Raw genomic sequence first — 20,415 nt, 5'->3', positions numbered from 1 at the left:
GAGCATAGTGAACTATTTGGCTCATGAGATCATAGAATCCCAGAAAGGATATACCTCCAAAAACTGGATATTTCCCATTGTTTAGCCAATTTGTTACCATCCCTGAAATCTTTTGTTTTTGTCAAGGTCCAGGCTTATTCACACCCAAAGAAATAAATCTTAACAGCTAACTGTAAATGATAATAGAAGATTTTTAAATTGATGGCTATATTCAGTGAAAGGGCAAAATTTTGTAGCTAAGTAACAGGTATGACCAAATGTTAAAATACCCTTTCTCGGCTTTAAAATATTACAGAAGTGATTTAGGTTTTTTTAAAATTTGAACAAAATATGTATTCTGCAGTTTGGCAAAGGCAAGACTTTGCCTATACTTTGTAATTGATTAAAATGTAGCTGTTTTGATAATTCATAACAAATTTCTCCATAAAGAGAGCTACAATCTGATTCACTTCATTCAAAGTTACTCAATTCATGTTATTCATTAATACAAATTTTAGTACTAAATTCACAATGCTGTGTTTTCTATGATGCTTAATTCAAGTTATTGAATAATTAAAATTTGTTTGAGTGCAAAAGACGACTCAATTATCAGGTGTAGACTTTATATGGTTTTGATGCTGTTTGGTTAGGAAGTTCTTAAAATAAAAAATGACTTAAAAATAGCAACAGCAGCACTGAATAAATGAGCAAAAAGTAATATCTAGTCTGCTGCTTTGAATTTTATACCTAGCAGCAATTGTGTGCATTATGACTTTTCACACTTCTAATTTTCAGCTTGCATCATACTGTAGCATAATGTTTCCATGAATGAAATGTTCAGTATTTATTTTAGAGTTCGGTCTGAAAAAAAAATTGCCTTGTAGGTGTGCACCATTGAAATGTGGCTTCCCTTTTCAGTGAAGCCTAGAGGGTCTAGTACAGAATGCAATGTGTGTGTTTGGGCATTCAACCGAATTAGGTAAATCCACGTGACCTCACTAAATTTTAATTGTTGCCAAGTGGCCGCTAAATAATAATATGTTGGGTGAGGTGCAATTTTTGACTACCAAAGCAACGTATATGACATCTGTGACATAGTAATTGGTCTAATGCCCACCTGCAGTGCAACTATACATACAGTACATATGTTTGCACTGTAGATGGGCTATTGAGGATTTTATTGAATGCATTATTTCTAAAATGTCATACAATCTTTTTTAAAAGCAAATTACAGTGAGGGCTGAAGGGTTAGAACAATGTCTTTACTTGGGATGGGGGTGGGGGCTCCTTTCAAATCCAGCTAAGAATAGTGGGATGAAATGCTTCCTTTGCTGGCCACAAGTGTTCTGTGTAAAATGAGCTTGAGCTGGCTTAATGCAGTTCCTGAAAAGCAGAGAGTCACCCCATGTTGACAATCTCCCACAGAAGCTGGATAAAATGGATATGTCGTATGTGTGCAGTCATAGATGCGCTTCTGAAATGAGAGTTTAAACACATTGTTAGGCAGAGTAGAAGTAGAAATACTTTGTTACCTGACGACACTTGATGGGTCTTCGTGCCATGAGTGGCCCATTCCTTATTTTGAGCAACAAAATTGCTGCTTATTTCCCCATTTCTCCACTTCCTTCAATTTTTTTTGTGAATTTTCTGTTCATCAAGTTGAGGGATGTTAGTACTGGGAATGGAATAGTTCTAATTTCACTTACCCTGTGTCAGTATCGAACACTCCTGTGTGAATTACCCATGATTAGATGAAGAGTAAAGTCCCCTCTGCCCTAACAATTCACTTCAGACTTAATGCTCTGAAAAGCAACAGCATAACATTTTTCTGCTTCCAATGCCAGCCATGCTATAGCTTCTCTAAGTGAGGTTACCAATTTAGTGTCAATTAGATGCCAAATCACAGTCAGCTTTGTCTTCTGGGCCCATACCCTGTAGGAGTTATAGGAACAGGATGGAGACTGTCCAAACTCATTTCACATCGATCCCTTATGGCTAGTAAACAGCGGGGACTTTCATTGCATCAGTCTGGTCTGAATTTGACCCAGATTCCAGAAATGAACGGCCAGTGTCCAACTGAGCTGTGTCAATCTGGCACCTTGAACCCCAGGCAACTCAGTCCTAGTTGTGCTTACTACTTATTTGTTGATTTACCTGTTTGAATATTCTGGGCCTGGATGTTTGGAAATGTCTGTTTCTAGTGCCTTATTGGTAGGTAATTCCTAAATCAGAGCACCAAGATTTGTTAGTATTACTTGTTTGAGATACGTGAAAGTTGATGTTGACATGCATTTAAACTTTGTATATGGCCCCTAAGATTCCATAGTATGCACCAATGCAGCCCAATGGGACAAAAGCTTAGCACCTCTAGTCTAACCCGTTGCATGAACTAATTCCCTATATTTGTTTAAAATAATTTTTAAGTTAAAACACCAGGTACTCCGCTGATTCATTTCCAAAATGCATGGGATGAGCAGACTGCAGCTTCACACTGCTGTTTGCTTGCGGCTTGAAACCTGTTCCAAATGAATCTTGTTCAACTTCGTCATAAAAATTCATTTTTTTAATTCAAATGTAACACAACCTGATTTACAACTGATGTTTTTAATGTTCTCAGTGGGGTTTTGAAATAAAGATGCTTAATGAAGATCCCCTGTTCAAAGCCAGGCTTGTTGTAAAACATCTAAAATTTGATCATTCACCAAGAAAAACGGTCTTGTCACTCTACATCTTTGCTTTTTCTATTCACATCAGTCCAATAGATAAAAATAGACTAGCTTATCACTAAAGCCTTCCACATCTGCTCCCTTCAATGTGGCCTGTGGATAGTTGATGTGAAGTATGTTTTCATACTGAGAGTAGATTTATCCGTAGTTCCACAAATTTTCACCCTTCTTAGCAGCTTGCCAGAACAGACCAACGTTTTGTTTGTACTGAATTCAAATTAATAAACCAGAGTGCCTTAATTACTCTTCTGCTGGGCTGCTCAGGTTTTTTCTTAACTTTACACTATTATAAACCAAATGTTTTCCTTTTCTAGAACAAATCTCCAAGAGATGCTGGAGTTGCCAGCCCACGGCAAACAGTAGCAGATGTTTCAAGCAAAACAGCCAAGTCTACAGCCATATCATCAGAGACCGAACAGGCCCAACCTCCTGAAGACAACACTCGTACAGGAATTTACAATGCTACCTGTGGAGCTGTAGTGGGCCCGTTGGACAGCAGTAGCGAGTCATCTCAGCACAGTACTGATCTATCTGCATCATTTAATAAGATGGCCTTTACCCCACAGACAGTCGCTGCAAGGCCCTCCGATCATTCTCAAAACCAAGATTACAATCTGGTGAATTCATTACTAAATCTCAGTAAAAGCCCGGTAGGTGTACTTTTAAACATGCATGTAGAACATTTTCATTTGCTGCTGTAGTTCATTGTATCATAGTATGGTACAGCACAGAAGGAGGCCATTTGAACCATCTTGCCTGTGCTGGTTCTTTGAAAGAGCTATCTCAATTAGTCCCACTCCCCTGCTCTATCCCTATAGCCTTGTAATTTTTTTCTCTTCAAATATTTATCCAATTCCAGTTTGAAAGTTACTATTGAATCTACTTCCACCACTCTTTCAGGCAGTGCAGTCCAGATCATAACAGTCCAGATCACTCCGTAGAAAAATGTTTCCTCATGTTGCTTCTGGTTCTTTTGCCAATCACCTTAAATCTGTTTCCTCCGGTTAACGACCTTTCTGCCACTGGAAACAGTTTCTTCTGATTTAGTCTGTCAAAACCATTCATGATTTTGGACACCTCTATCAAATCTCCTTAACTTTCTCTGTTCTAAAGAGGACAACCCCAGCTTCTCTAGTCTCTCCACAAAACTGAAGTCCCTTATCCCTGGTACCATTCTAGTAAATCTTTTATGTACCCTCTCTAAGGTCGTGACATCCTTCCTAAAGTGTGATGCCTAGAATTTAACACAATACTCCAGCTGAGGCCTAACCAGTGTTTTATAAATGTTTAACATAACTTCCTTGCTTTTGTACTCTATGCCCCAATTAATAAAGCCCAGGATCCCATATGCTTTTATAACAGCCTTCTCAACTTGTCCTGCCACCATCAAAGATTTGTGTACATGCACCCCCAGGTGTCTCTGTTTCTGCCCTCCCTTTAAAATTGTACCATTTAGTTTATATTGCCTATCCTCATTCTTCCTACCAAAATGTATCACTTCACACTTCTCTGCGTTAAATTTCATCTGTCGTGTGTCTGCCCATTTCACCAGTCTGCCTGTGTCCTCCTGAAGTCTGTTACTATCCTCCACATTGTTTACTACATTTCTGAATTCCATGTCTTCTGCAAACTTTGAAATTATACCGTGTATACCCAAGTCCAGGTCATTAATATATATCAAAAAGAGCAGTGGTCCTAATATCGACCCTTGTGTAATTTTATTGACTTGATTTTTGTGGTGGTACTTTAGGAGTAAGGTGTGGGAAATATCTAAATACAGTATACTACTGCACCTGTTTTGGTATTGTAATGAAAACAAATGAAAAATTAATTTACTATAGAGTACCAGACAGTTTGGGAAAAATAGCAGTAGTAAGATTTTAGTGTTCATATTTGCTTCCTTAAAATTTTTAAGAACAGGTAGGTAATTAGCACACACAAGACTATTATGGGAAAGCTGCTGAAGTCTACTTGCATAGTTAATGCTGGAAGAAATCTACTTACTTAATAGCCTTGAATCTAGTGAAAAATTTGCTGTATTCTTTAAAGCGTACAACAGCAATTGTAATGAAAATACATTTGATGGTTAATGGCCGGTTCAGGAAAATTAGCTGAACCAGTCACCTCATAATGATATGAAGGTGTATTCTCTGCAGGAACAGAAAGCATCAACCAGCTTTTTTCCTGTTTGCATTTCAGGATGGTCGAATTGTTGTTAAAGCATCTGAGGGTCTAATGCTGCTAGTTAGTTTGCCAGAGCCAGCAGCTGCAAAGTGCCTGACTGAGAACACTTCTCTGTGCCAATTGCTTACAGAAAGACTCTGCACGCTTTATAGAGCGCTGCCACAGTCAATAGACCCTATGGATATTGAATCTTTGGAGTCAGTCAATTGGGGGTAAGTAGAACATACAGTAATTGTAACTCCAATATTTTTTTCTAAGTGGTATGTTTACAAAAAACTTGTACTGGTCAGTGCAAATAATACTGTACAGATATAGATGGCCAGTTCACAATGATAATTATCCTTGAAAGCAGCTTTCTTTGTTTACTAAATGGAACACTGGGCCTATGTTTCTTGAAACATTGAAGTCTCTGCTACAATAGTAGGGAAACTGCAGGCAAGGCAAAAAATGAGCTGAGTTCTCTGTTTATTAATCACTCTGTTGTACTTGATGTTGTGTTAAATAGTGGCATATGGCAAAGTGATTACAATGTAGAGTTGTGATGTCCTCCAGTACTCAAAACCATGATAAATGTTAAAAATCTTTGCGGGGGAGGTGGGAGAGAAGCATTACTTCCCATTAATTAATCTTGACATGATTTTTCTGTAAATAATATAGTATTTTAAATTTCCTTACCTTCAGGTAAAATGTACAATTGAAGTAAAACTGTAAATGTGATCCAGCACATTTTGAAAAGTATTCGTAGCATGCTGGTTCACAGTCACAAATCAGCAATTCTAATTCTGGCTACAGTACAAGGTATTGCTGCCCAGCAGATGCTGTGTCCACCCAGTGGGGCAAATGAGGAATACGAGAATGATGTGTCATTGTGGACTGCTGTCCCATATCTCCTGGCGATCAATTGAAAAACAGCGTAGACAAAGGTGTACGGGTGCGGTTCAAAGTGCGATATTAGTGTCATTGCAAAGCAGTTTCTACTTTGCAGTGATGTTAAAGTTGCAGAATAGATCTGGAGTTAGGACCTGACCTGACTGGAGAGAAGCAGTGCAGGAGACAGCCACCCACCAATTGAGTTTGACACTGCATGGAGTATAACTCATGTTTTAAAAGGTGCTTAGGAAGTCTCTTCTATCACTTGGGTTAATTTAAATGTTTAGAACATGTGGATGCTGCCGCCTGCGCCTTCTAAACACTTGAATTTTAGCATCAAGAAGAGAAGCTCTACACACATATGTAACCAGCATGTATAGTGTTCTCTCTGAGACCGATGAACTGCAGCTTCAGCCTGGCAATGTAAATGGTGCACTGCCCAACTGGATACAGTACTGCAGCTGCTGACCTTTGACTGGTAGTTACAGTATAAATGCAGCATAAGATGTCAACATCAACTACTTGCATTTATTTCCGCCTTTAACGTAGTAAAACATCCCAAGGTGCTTCACAAGAGTGATTAACAAACAAAATTTGACACCAAGCCACATAAGGAGATAGTAGGACAGGTGGTCACAGAGATAGGTTTTAAGGAGCGTCTTAAAGAAGGAGAGAGAGGTGGAGAGGTTTAGGGAGGGAATTCCAGAGTTTAGGGCCTAGGCAGCTGAAGGCCGCCAATAGTGGAGCAATTAAAATCGAGGATGCACAAGGGGGCAAGAATTGGTGGAGCACTCAGATCTCGGAGGGTTGTCGGGCTGGAGAAAGTTACAGAGATAGGGAGGGGCGAGGCCATGGAGCGATTTGAAAAGAAGGATGAGAATTTTAAAATCGAGGCGTTCCCAGACCAGGAACCAGTGTAGATCAGCCAGCATAGGGGCGATGAGTGAACAGGACTTGGTGTGAGTTAGGATACGGGCAGCAGAGTTTTGGATGAGATCAAGTTTGTGGAGGGTGGAAGATGGGAGGTCGCCAAGGAGAGCATTGGAATAGTCAAGTCTAGAGGTAACAGTGGCATGAATGAGGGGTTTCTGTAGCAGATGAGCTGAGGCAGGAGGAGACGGGTGATGTTTAGTCCAGGAATGATGACATTGTAAAATTTAAATGGGGCTTGATGTTAAGGCAGGTGATCAAATTTTACACACTCAATTGTATTTAAAACTTACTGAAATTAATGAATGCATATGATTGTTTAGTTTCAGTTTTTCGTTTTTATTCCAGTGATTTACTGCTGCAGTAGACATTATGGTAATTATACCCTGGATGGCATAATAATGGGAGATAGCATTTGAACCCTTGGATTTAATTATAAATAATAGTGTCAGTTGATTTTCCCTTCCCATCTGCTCCAAGCCTCTGATTCGCCGCCCCCACTCCCCCTCCAATTTACCACAAACCTTGTTATTGACTCTGTGCTATAAGTGACATTCAGGGAATAATACTAGGAGGTGAAAGTTTAGGGAACAAGCCAGTTCCAGAAACAAAAGGTGCTGGAATAGCGTGTGTCGTTTTAACATTTACTGAAACACTCTACTGAGAAAGTGGTAGGGAACAGTATTTTTTCTGTGCATTAACCATAAAGGTGTTATTATTTCCCCCTTCCTCTTTGTCTAAAGACTGACTCTTCGCTAGAATGTTGTCCATGATCAGATGCCCTTGGCAGTTTCTGCTTCAACCAGTAGTATGAACTGAGAATGAAACCATTCTATGAACAATTTGCCATTTATCCAAGCATCAGACTGAGCCTTGTAGTGAATGAGAGAGAATTTGAAGTTAAAATTCTTTTGAGCTGGGAGCTTGACAGATTTTCTGATCTCTGGATTCGTGGCTTATATATCTGCTGCTGCAGGCTAGGATTGTAAGGTGCTATTTTGCTGCGTTTGTACCTTGATTGTTTCTACACCATGACACTTCTTTCATCTATCTGGAGTTGGCTGTGAATTCTGAACTATAGTTCAATGCCTTATTGAACTCTTGTCCTTTCTTCTGTAGGTTGAATCGCTAATGTTGGTGCTGCTTTTCTGCTCCTGCATTAATGACAGACAGAATGCACTGTCCAGCATTGTATTCTAATCAGGCATACACAGCTTCCTCGTGACAATCACCTTTTTTGAGGCAACTTTACTGCACCATTCCTTTATTTTAGCATGGTTGTTTTTTCAGTCTGATACAGTTGCCTCTCTGACACCATATTCAACTGCTACCTTCTTTTGTGATTCACCCTTCTTGAGCCCCTCAAATACACAGCTTCATTTCTCTTTCTTTTGCTGCATGTGGGGGCATTGGGTGAAGGTGTGAACGACAAAAACACAGAGAATGACACGCTGTTTTTAACATTTTTGTCCTTGCACTGTAGGTGACACTGGCTAGGCATATTTATTGCTTAACCCCAGTTGCCTTGAGGGGGTGACTTGGTGTGGGACTGGAGTCACATGTAGGCCAGACCGGGTAGGGATGAGAGATTCCCTTTCCTGAATATCTTGGGAAATACAATCCAGAATGAGTTGGATTGTGTATGCATGTGGGTGAGGAAGCTTTGAAAATGCCAGGTGTCACGTGCTAAGGGAGTCTTTGGGGGCACAGAGAGCCTTTATGCAGGGTGCTTTCAGTGAATGCAAATTTTGAGCATGGTTCAGTACTTCATGATCCTGCCATACTATCTTTTGTTCAAAAAAGTTATACAAAAAATGACTTTTTAGTGAATTGTCCAGTGTTAATGGTTTAAAAATATGATAGATTGTGATTCAGGAAATCAAACTGTACATTTTCACTGCTGAATTATCAGAAATAAAAACAACTTGCATTTATATAGAGCTTTTCACGACCTCAGGACATCCCAAAGCGCTTCACAGGCAACAAAGTAATTTTGAAATGTAGTCACTGTTAACGTCGGAAATTGTTATGTTAAATAATTTGATGTTGATACTTGTTTGGTAAATGTGTAGTAAACCCCTTTTTCGTATCCATTTAACTGGAATCTAATGTGGTGTTCACTGAATATAGTGTGGAAAGGTGCTATCCTTTAAAAGTTAAACTGTATTAAATATTTTCACACTACAACAGGTAATTCATACAAATTAATTCTTGTTTTTACTTTCTCTATTACAGTTTAGATTCTTATAGCCATAAGGAAGATGCCGCCGCTTTTCCAGGAAAGCGAGCCCTTATCTCTTTCCTATCTTGGCTGGATTACTGTGATCAACTGATTAAGGAAGCCCACAAGGTCTGAACAACAAAACAAAAATGAATCCATCCTTGAAAAGTTGATGCTTTGTGCTGTAATTTCTTGCACATTGCATTCGATGAATGAAGCTTCTCTAAAACACATTTTCATGGGTATAATGAAATAATTTCAACAGGGTTTCTTTTTATAGTAAATATCATATAATATGCATCTTTTACTAATCTTTACTCTGGAGACAACTGTTTTGAATAACCTGCCAGGTGAGGTAATAGAAACAAAAATATAAGGAATCTACCAAATCCAGCTGGGTGTTATAATGGGAGTTATAGACTAGTAGGAAATGAGTTTTGATGGGCTGAATGGCCGTTCTTCATCCTTAAGTTCTTTTAATTATTATACATATGATAATAACCATATGGCTATAACACAATTAAGGAATTCTGATAACATATTTATGGTATGTGAGCATTTTCATATCCAAGGTCTTAAGCGACATCAATGGTAACCTTATTAAAAATCTGGTGTTAAATAACTAGATTTAATGTAGCCATGCCAGAACTTGAGCAAAATAAATTAATAACCTCTGAAGGGAGTATACAATTCATTAAAGGGTATTAAGAGGTAGAAAAGGGCAAAAGAGCAGTGTATAACAATAGATATTTAGCACAGAACACCAGTTCCAGTGCACCCCTCCCACTGCTCCCAGAGCATGTTGTGACCTTAAATGGTCACACTTGGATGCATACAGCTACCTTTTTAGCAGCAGAATAATACATTGGATTACATGATATAATGCTCCTGCCCTTCTAAAACAGTGCATCATCTGACTTAACAGGAGCAGTGCCACAGGAGATCTACAAGTAACAAGTCAAATAATGGAAACTATTCTAAAATAGTTAAAACAAAAGACTATATAACAACTTAATACAAAGGAGCCTGCATGAATTTGGGTTCTGAATGACAAATTGTTTTTTTTAAGCGTGTGTGTGTGATTGATAAAGTAGATAGTGGAACTCCCTATGGTATAGTCAGAAAGCTTTTGACAGTGTTCCTCACAAAATACTTCTAATTAGCCTAAAAGCTAGGGTGAAACTTGGGATTGAATACAAAACTGTTTTCTGTAATTTAATATTTGATGGGGGGGTGCAGATATTGAGGACTCGGGTCTAGGCTTAGACCTAATCTAGATTAATGACCCAGCTATCAAAACAAATTGTATGATGGTAAAATAGGAAGAGCAGTAGAAAGCAAGAATGCAGCAAGAAGTTGGAAGAGGAATTTAGACTGTACAGCAAAATGACACATAAAGTTTTATGTTGATAAATGTGAAATATACTGTTCATCATGAATATACAGTGAATAGAATCATTAGAGCACAGAAGGAGGCCATTCAGTCCATCGAGCCTGTGCTGGCTCTTTTTAAGAGCAACCAGTTAGTCCCATTCCCCCACTTTTTCCCCGTAGCCCTGCAAATTTTTTCTCTTCAAATATTTATCCAATTCCTTTTTGAAAGCCACGGTTGAATCTACATCCACCACCCTTTCAGGCAGCGCATTCCTGAGCATAACTACTCGCTGCGTAAAGAAGTTTTTACCCACGTCGCCTTTGGTTCTTTTGCCAATCACAATAGAATTAAATTGTTATCGGAAGACTTGGAAAGGGACCTGGGAGATATTATTGACTCATTATTTTCGATGTTTAGACAATGTGACAAAGTAATTAAAAAACCTAATAGAATGCTGGGATACATAGAACTGTGGAGTTCAGGTCTTCAGGAGTTATGTTACACCTTGACAATGCATTGGTGGAGCAATATGTTCAATTCTGGTTGCTATGCAGCAAAAATGTTTACATGAGAGGGTATAGAGAAAAGTAAGAAAACAGACCTCGAATGTAAAGGAGATGAGCTTTGCAGAAAGGTTAACGAAACTCAACTTCAACCAAGGAATAAAAGATGGTTAAGCACTACGTTACTAAATAATGATCATAAGGTAAACCAAGATATTACTTCAAAGTAAGCTAAGAAAGTAGGACCAGAGGATGTTAATTTAGTGAAAACAGATATATATTCGGAATGACATCTCTACTTGGAGAGTGATAAATGTTTGGAGTAAACTGTGAAGCAGAGTGCTGAAATAAATGCAGAGCAGTCCAAGATGCAGTCAGATGGTTCAGTGACAGAGTTTTGATATGAGAGAATTAGCTTAATTGAGCCAGATTTCCTTGCTTTTCTTATGTTCTTAACATTCAGAAGTTAAGAGTTTCATGGATTTTGCCATTTAATTAGAATATATTATGATGTAAGGAATAAATAACCATCAGCTGTCTAATTATTTATGCTGCTTTTTGTTTTACAGCTCACTGCAGTTGCCCTGGCAAGAGCTATTCGAGAGAGATTCCTTGTCCCAGTTATGGAAGTGCAATTGCTTCAGACGTAAGTTAGCTTAATTTTTTTCCTTCATAGCACTGGTTTTGCTCCTCTGTTCATCTGTCTTGTAAAACGGTACATAAGAGTTTTTATTGCTTCTCTGTAATCTTTAAACCAATTGACACTACAGTTTATTAATGGGAATATTGTGACAATTGCGAGGGGCTGGGAGTTGGGGAGGTGGAGTTCTGGATCTTTCCACTCATGACAGATGAGATGGGGAGGTTGGATAAATGAGACGTGGGAGGTTCTGTGAAGGGGGCTGTGAACGGCTGTGTGATGTAATGTTGCTGACCTGTACCACAGTTCCCATTTATCCCACAATTCATTTTGGCCTTTAAAGTTACAATAATTAAGTGTTTAAAATTTCTCTCTCATTTTGTTTTTGTGCAGATCAGAAATTGGTATTCTGACCTCAGTATCGCTGCTAAATCGCATCATCCGTCAGATCATGTCGAATGCAATGCTACAAGAGTTAGTTTTCTTCCTCTTAGGAGAGCAGAGACAGCCCGAAACACCTGGAGACAATAAGCATCAGTTGCGGTACCGGCTTATAGAACACTGTGACCATCTGTCAGATGAGGTGAATATTGATGAGTGCAAAATCTGCTGTATTGCATTTGTTGAATAAAGAACTATATTTCCTTTTTAGATGTATTTTCCATATGCCTTCACTATTCCAGTGGAAATTTTTTTCCTGAGAATAAAGCTTTGACCATTTGGGCGAGGAGATAGAATCCAATATCATTCACCTTGTTCCACCTCTTACACCCAACTCGAATAGACTGATGGACACAATAGTGTCTGTGCCTGTACCACACACAAATTGGAAAAATGATGGGTGAAAATGCATGGCTGCAATTCCCTCACCCCACCCATGCTTAAAATGACAGCTCTCATCAGTGGAAAGAATGGTACTCTACTAACAAATAATATCTGTTTAAAAGTGGTGGAATGCCTTCATGGTTCTAGTGCAACAGTGTCAAATAAAGGAAATGGTATATCTTAATGCATTGAGAAGTACTGGTGCGTAAGGAATTACTGCAAATATTCTATGGAAATGCATTGAAGCTTCTGTTTGAATAGAATGATCCAGTTGTGTAATCTGAGCACTGTTCACATAGCAGTAATTCATGTATCTTGTCGTGAACTAAAAATTTGAATTTGTGGTGGTAAATAATTGATTCCTGCCACTAGGTGGGGTTAGTTTGCTTTGTAAACATTGTAATCTTGCTGGGTGCAAACATATTGTTACTTCCTTTAAATCCATTTTTTAACTGAGGTTAGAATTGTTAATGTTACTGAGAGAAGTGGCAATTAGCTGATTTGCTGGTTTTACTGAACAACACACTGCTGCCCGAGGTACTGAGCTGGATTCCACCCTTTAAACACATTGTAGACTGAGGTAGATGAGGGGTGGAGAGGTCACACCTATGGGAACACCACTAAGGGACAGCTTATAAATGTCTGTCCAGATTTAAGGTTTTTGGTTTTGCTCTTCTGTCTAGAGTTTGATGGCATTAAACTACTTTAATTGAATTATAAAGATTTATCATATATTTATAATTCTGCAGCTTTTTGGTAAAATCATTTACTGTTAGTAAAATTGCAAATAATGGGATGATTTAAGATGTACCGCGTGCTACATTTTACAGATCAGTATAATGACACTGAGAATGTTTGAGCATCTATTGCAAAAGCCAAATGAGCACATTATTTACAGCATGGTCCTAAGGAATTTGGAGGAACGGAACTACATTGAGAATAAACCACCTTGCCAAGAAGACAAGGATATAGTTGAAAATGGACAGATAGCAGGAGCAGTGTGAGTTGTTATTTCTTAGTTTTATTCTTTTTCACCAATTTGTTCATTCATTATTACTTTAATGTTAACATTTTTACTAAATACATTGATGGTTGCTGATGTGGCTCAAAAGGAAAGGATAGCAATTTATTTTAAATGCCATTATTTCAAAAAAAGTGAAAGCATTATTCTAACAATTGTGTGTTTAATGTGTATGGTTCTTAATAGCTCCATAATTTTTACTTGTCAATTTCTGCAATACCAAAAATCATAAGTGTAAAAATATGCTCCGACAGCCAAGTAATAACAGTTTGAAAATAGGTTCTTGAGACCTTTGTAAAATGAGTGTGGGCAGCCTCAGTGCAGTTCTTCATAGAAACAGGCCTAAAGCACAAAACCCCTGTTTTGGAACTAATTGGCAATTGCACTCAGGCCACAAGAAATGGAAAATAATATCTCACTGGTGCAGTAGGGGGTACTCTTCAGATATTGGGAATGAGGCATGTTGTTCGTGTAGAATAGAGGAATCTTTAAAGAAATAGATCTTAAATTTATATAGTGCCTTTCATGATCTCAGGATGTCCCACTGCACTTCACAGCCAATTAATTACTATTTACATGCAGTCACTGTTGTAATGTAGTGAAGCACAGCAGGCAATTTGTGTACAGCAAGGTCCCATAACAATATAATAAATGACCACTTAATCTGTTTTTCAGCAAGTCAAAAGCTGAGGCATTGAAGACAAAAAGAGAAAACTGCATATCTGAAATAAAAACATAAATTGCTAGACAAAGTCCCATCATACATATTAATCAGATTAATCGTTCTGCGTGTTTATATATATCAAAACGGATAGGGCCTCAGTGGAGGAATAAACTCCTCAATAGTCCCTAGAGGTCACCTGCATTCTGACAAGTTAACTCATCTACAGCACTGGAAGGGTTAGCTGTACGAAGTGCCTGCCATTACCATCACAATGTGGATTTCTGTAAAAATTAGCCAATATTCAGGTTTTTCTAATTGGCTTTAAAAATAAGACAAATTGCAAAACTCTGCAGTTTACTTGAGGTGCAATTTAAATAGTATCACATAGTTTAGCTTCAAAACTTCAAAGTTTTATTTGTCCAACTTTCTTTCTCTCCTTTTGCCCCTCCCAATTTTCTTCCTGATTTCTTACCTGAAGCAGGTAGCTCATACTGGGGTATGGTTCCATGGGCACTCGCAGTTCTCCAGAATTTCATCCGAGTAACTGTACTTCATCTGGGGACTTTAACTGTGAGTGTCAATGGACTATTCATTCACATACAACGTGAATGAATAATCCATCGACAGTATAAAATTCTTACAGAGCTCGACAGGGTAGATGCAGGGAGGATGTTTCCCCTGGCTGGGGAGTCTAGAACCAGGGGTCACAGTCTCAGAATAAGGGGTAGGCCATTTGGGACTGAGATGAGGAGAAATTTCTTCACTGAGGATGGTGAATCTTTGGAATTCTCTACCCCAGAGGGCTGTGGAGGCTCAGTCATTGAGTACATTCAAAACAGAGATTAATAGAATTCTAGACATTAAAGGCATCAAGGGATATGACTCCCCAAAGTCTTTCCACCATCTACAAGGCACAAGTCAGGAGAGTGATGGAATACACTCCACTTGCCTGGATGAGTGCAGCTCCAACAACACTCAAGAAGCTCAACATCATCCAGGACAAAGCAGCCCGCTTGATTGGCACCCCATCCACCACCCTAAACATTCACTCCCTTCACCACCGACGCACTGTGGCTGCAGTGTGTACCATCTACAGGTGCACTGCAGCAACTCACCAAGGCTTCTTCAACAGAACCTCCCAAACCCGCGACCTCTACCACCTAGAAGGACAAGGGCAGCAGGCACATGGGAACAACACCACCTGCACGTTCCCCTCCAAGTCACACACCATCCCAACTTGGAAATATATTGCCGTTCCTTCATCGTCGTTGGGTCAAAATCCTGGAACTCCCTACTTAGCAGCACTGTGGGAGAACCTTCACCACACGAACTGCAGCGGTTCAAGAAGACGGCTCACCACCACCTTCTCAAGGGAAATTAGGGATGGCCAGCGATGCCCACATCCCATGAACGAATAAAAAAAATAGTGCAAGAAAATGGCGTTGAGGTAGAAGATCAGCCATGATTTTGTTGAATGGTGGAGCAGGCTCAAGGGGCCGGATGGCCTACTCTTGCTCCTATTTCTTATGTTCTTAACATCACAGAAAACCCCAGTCCTGTCCTCAACCAACATCTAACACGAGCACTTTCCAGCACAGGTTACTAGATAGCATTCAAGAGGAGAATTCAGGCTGGCATCCTCCACCTGGGGATACAGGCCAGTTGTAGTATCCCCACTGCTGACCTGGTTGAGATCAGACAATGGGATTTATTTCAAACGAGCTGCTTTAATTTTCAGAATTTACTGGGGTTTTTAGTCCATTATCAAGATGAACGAGATCCATTTTGAGCATCCACCAATAATGAGCATTCTCAGAGCAGTTGCAGCACAGCTGGATGCAAAGTAAAGCTCCATATATTCTGCTCCAGCAATCAAGCTCAACTTGCAAAAGCACCCCCCCACCCCACTCCCGCACTGGTGTCATTTTTCCATCCAGTGGCTTCTCAAAGTAAACTTTTGTGGCAAAGCAGAAATAGTTTTCTATTTTTGGCCTCTTCTGACTCGGAACTGGGTTGAGACTGCCCAAAGTCATTTTACATCAGGCTCATACAGGCACCAGACAGAGGCAGACTTTCATCCCCTCAGTAGTAAATGAACAGTGTACTAACCAAATATATCATCCAGTCTCTCTCAAGGATCCATATTGTTACCACTCTTAATTAGTATATTGGCGCCAACGCAGGATAGAAAGAAAATGCGCTTACGCCAATATGCTTCAGTATTGCACAATACTCATCTTGTATGATTCTTTTAATTAATTACTTCAAATTGCTCCCACCGCTGTCACCAACAGTGACAGGCCTGTAAGCAACAATGTTGGGCACCTGAAAATGCTCTCATGAGACAACCCTCATTTGAAAGGATATAATCTATAGTATTCAGTTTAAAAAGAAAAAGTAGACATGCATTTATAATAGTGCCTTTCACAACCTCAGGACATCCCAAGTACTTTACAGCGAATGAAGTGCTTTTGAAGTGTAAATACTGTTGTAATTTAGGAAGTGAACAAAGCATGCAAATTTCACACACCCATCATTGTGGTTTGCGAAAATCCTGATAGCAGTGCTGAGTATTGTTTCTTTTGTAATGGAAAGTGCTGTGTGGCAGAAACTATGCATTTTCTATTCATCTTTCCTACTAATCTGTGTTCCTCGCTTCAGAGATTTAGAGGAAGATCCACTTTTTACAGATTTGTCACCTGGTAACAGACTGCTGGGCTCCGATTGGCTGACTGTTTCCCCACCTCCAACCCCAGACCACACGAAATCTGATGGGAAAACAGAAGTTCATAAAATTGTAAATAGGTATGTTTTATTGTAACTTCTTCGCACTAAATGTAAAACTTACATGCTGGCAGTTTGAGTTGTGATCTTTTTTAATATAATTTAGTTGCATAGTTAATTTAGGGTAACTGTTGATGTGTATTTAATGAATTTCAGCATTGCAGATATGCACAGAAAATGTGTTTGTACCTGTTCCATTAACAATATTAAATTCCCACTGGAAGGAACATTGAAATGATTACATTGTGATTGTGCCCTGAATTTAAATTGGAGTTCAACACTAATTCCTTGATATTCGATGATCTTAAGAGGTACAAAGAAAGAAAGCATTTACATAGTGCCTTTCATGACCTCAGGATTTCCCAAAGTGCTGTACAGCCAATAAAGTACTTTTTGTTAAAGTAGTCACTATTGTAATGTTAGGGAAAGGTAGCAGCCAATTTGCGCACAGCAAGGTGCCACAAACAGCCATGAGATAAATGACCAGATAATTAGTTTTAGTAATTTTGAGCAAATAATATTGGCCAGGACACGAGAGAACTTCCATTCTCCTCTTCAGATGGTGCCGTGGGATTTTTTATGTCCACCTGAGAGATTAGGTGGTGCCTCGAAATTTTAAGTTTCAAGAAATCTGATAAATTATCCAAAAAAGTACAATCTTGCCAAATATATAAATACAATTTTTTTAAAAATTTGTTAGAGACATATCACAGTCATATTAAGATGGAAGACTTTTCTATGAATTATATTTCACATGCTTAAAGGTGCATATTGTTTGGTTTGATTGCATAATTTAAAGTAATTAACTTTTTTGTTCTAAATCCCTCTGATATTTTAGTTTCCTATGTCTTGTTCCTGATGAAGCAAAATCGTCTTACCATGTAGAAGGCACAGGATATGATACCTACCTCAGAGATGCACATAGGCAGGTACGGCAAGTAAGAATATTGCCATGTAACAGATTAAAATCTTAAGAAAAAGCTGCACCTATGTCGAATGCTCCTTCCTCATAGTTTGTTGATGAGGTCAGCTTCCATGGGCTCGATTTTAGCACCCACTATCAGGTGCGTTCTCGGCGGGGGGGCCCCGAAAATCACAAAATCCAGGAGCCGGACCGGATCGCGCCTCGATCCCGCCCACTTCCGAGTTCCCCGCTGACGCGCCGCGTGCGCGCGCAGCCCCCGCTGGTGGGAATCCCACAGGCAATTAAAGCCAGCGGGATGCCACTTGACAATATTTAGTTTGGTATTTCAGGTCATTAACTGACCTGATTAAGGGACTGTGTGTGATTTTTGATCAACATGGGACTGTTTCCCACACTGGGTGAAACACTCCCAGCTCGAATGGACGTGTTGCGGCTGTCAGCCTGTGGCAGCTGCAAAGGTCCATTTGACAGGTGGTGGGGGGAGACCCTCACCCATTGCAGGAGGCCACTCTGTCACTTGGGACAAACTTTGGCCTCCACCACCCTCCTCCTGACGGTCAAAGTCACCAACCTGCACACTTACCCCGGGGTCCGGAAACATGTACCTACCTTGCGGACCCCCTCAGATGTACATCTTGCGGATGGGGGCCGCCGTAGCTGCAGTCATGACCTCCTCGGAGGGCGAACAGTATCACCAGCCTCGCCATCCACGCCGTCCACCTCTGACACGTGGAGCTCCATAACAGAGTGCTGTGACACATCCACCTGTACAGCAGGAGGGAGGTCTACCGCAGAGAGAGATGCGTCGCAGAGGGCACTACCCTCGCCACAGGTTCCACAGACCGAGGCTCAGCCTCCTGGACCTCTCTGAGCAGCAGTGCACACGGAGGCTCAGAGTCACTCGACATGTAGCCGTGGACATCTGCAGCCTCTTTCATGCCGAGCTGCTCCTGGCTGGCCCGTGCACCATCTTCCTACCTGTCGCTGTCAAAGTCACCACTGCCCTCCCGAACTTCTCCACAGCCTTCCAGGGTGCAACCGGGGACATCGCCGATGTCTCTCAGTCATCTGCGCAGAAGAGCCCTGCAAATACACCTACACCCACTCTGCAGTGACACAATGGGTGGCATCAGTGGTGGGTCCTCATAGTCATACTCAGGAGCGGGCATTATTGCACAAACCGGACAGGATTCGCGAAGACATGGCAGTAGTGGTGCCAATATAATGTGTGATGTGAGTTGTTCTGAAATTCAATATAAGTAACAACCATGACAAACCCTCAAACACCCTTGTGCATCCCCTTCATGCTCACGACATGTTTGCCTTACACTGCCTACTGCACATATGTGATGCATGCCCTGTGGCTGCAGCACAGGTGATGGCAGGTTGAGTGAGGCTGGCCGTGAGAGAGATGCACAAGAGGGTGAGTATGGGATAGAGCCATGAGATTGTATGAGGATTGGGTTGCGTGGTAGTGGCGGGGTGAGTACTGGCGAGGTGAGTAGGTGCAGGTAAGATGAGGATGGGGTTTGAGTGGGTATGAGGGGTGATGTGACAGAGTAGTGTTGGCAGTGCCGAAGGAGATGTGGGGTGGGGGCAGTGATGTGGCAGACAGAGTGTAGGGGAAAGACTACGTGTACTCACTTTGGCTGACCTACTGAGGTCATTGGCCCGCCTCCTGCACTGTGTGCAGGTGGGCGATATGTTGGTGGCGCAGGTGACCCCCTCTGCCACGTCGAGCCAGGCCTTCCTGGTGGCGGAGGCGGCCCGCTTTCTCCCGCCCGCCGGGTGGAAGATCTCTGTCCTCCCCCTCCTCCTCACCCCATGTATTGATACCTGGGGTGAGGCATCATTAAACTGGGAGCAGCCTTCCCCCTGGGCTGCTCCATGCAGTCATCTTTGCTATTGGTTGCAGCATCTGTCAGTGGAGGACTGCCCCTTTAACTAGAGCGCCTCCAGCTGACAGATCTTACTGCGCATGCGCAGCCCGCCTGACGCGCAGATCAGCAGCGGGGGACCCGGAGGAGCAGGTAAGTGAATCCAATTAGTGGGTTGCCTGCTACGATCGCGGGGGAAACCCACTAATTTCATCCGCCGAGAACCCGCATCCCTGCTAAAATCGGGCCCCATATGTACGCTGATGGCATCCACCTTTGTCTCTGCCTTTGATTCAGTGCCTTTTGCTATGTTGTCACCTGTCTGATATCTAGTTGTGGATGAATAAGAACTTTTTGCAGCTTAACTTTGCCACGACCAAGGCTGTTCTGTTTGGTTTCCACCATAGAATTTTCAATCGGAATTTTGCAGCACAGAAGGAGGCTATTTGGTCCGTTGTGTCTGTGCTGGCTCTCTGAAAGATCTCTGCACTAGAAATGCATTCCCAGATTCCATCCTCCTTCCTGGCTACTTGCACAGGCTGAACCTTGTAGAGCACAAACTTGGTATCCTGTATGACCATCAGCTGAGCTTCCAACCACACGTGCAGTCCATCACCAAGACTGCCTACGTCAATCTTTAAAATATTACCTGTCTCTGCCTCCGCTTTGTTCTTGTCACTGATGAAACTCTTCACCTTCAGGTTCAACTTACCCAATACTCTCCTCCTACATCATCCCATCCCTTACTAAGCCCCACTCACATCACTCATCCCCACTAAACTTCAGTAGCTCCATACCTCAGCACATTGATTTCAAAATCCTTGTTCTAGTTTACAAATCGGTCCACCCTCTGCGTGGACCCTTCTCCAGATTACACCCTCTTCCAAATCT

General features: G+C 40.9%; 1 protein-coding gene across 2 annotated transcripts in view; it reads left to right on the top strand.

The window, feature by feature from the left end:
• The window catches only part of fhip2a (FHF complex subunit HOOK interacting protein 2), a 53,311-nt gene that overhangs the window by 24,676 nt on the left and 8,220 nt on the right, over positions 1 to 20,415 (top strand). For both annotated transcript variants that reach the window (XM_068002158.1, XM_068002159.1), the window contains 8 exons: positions 3,020 to 3,355; positions 4,905 to 5,101; positions 8,925 to 9,039; positions 11,358 to 11,434; positions 11,822 to 12,011; positions 13,084 to 13,253; positions 16,600 to 16,743; positions 17,561 to 17,651. In XM_068002158.1, the coding sequence (XP_067858259.1) occupies positions 3,020 to 3,355; positions 4,905 to 5,101; positions 8,925 to 9,039; positions 11,358 to 11,434; positions 11,822 to 12,011; positions 13,084 to 13,253; positions 16,600 to 16,743; positions 17,561 to 17,651 (1,320 nt within the window). The remainder of the gene's footprint in view (positions 1 to 3,019; positions 3,356 to 4,904; positions 5,102 to 8,924; positions 9,040 to 11,357; positions 11,435 to 11,821; positions 12,012 to 13,083; positions 13,254 to 16,599; positions 16,744 to 17,560; positions 17,652 to 20,415) is intronic.

The sequence above is a fragment of the Heptranchias perlo genome, chromosome 21 (genome assembly GCF_035084215.1).
Source record: "Heptranchias perlo isolate sHepPer1 chromosome 21, sHepPer1.hap1, whole genome shotgun sequence".
NCBI lineage: Eukaryota > Metazoa > Chordata > Chondrichthyes > Hexanchiformes > Hexanchidae > Heptranchias > Heptranchias perlo.
This window is presented reverse-complemented; position numbering and strand designations above follow the sequence as displayed.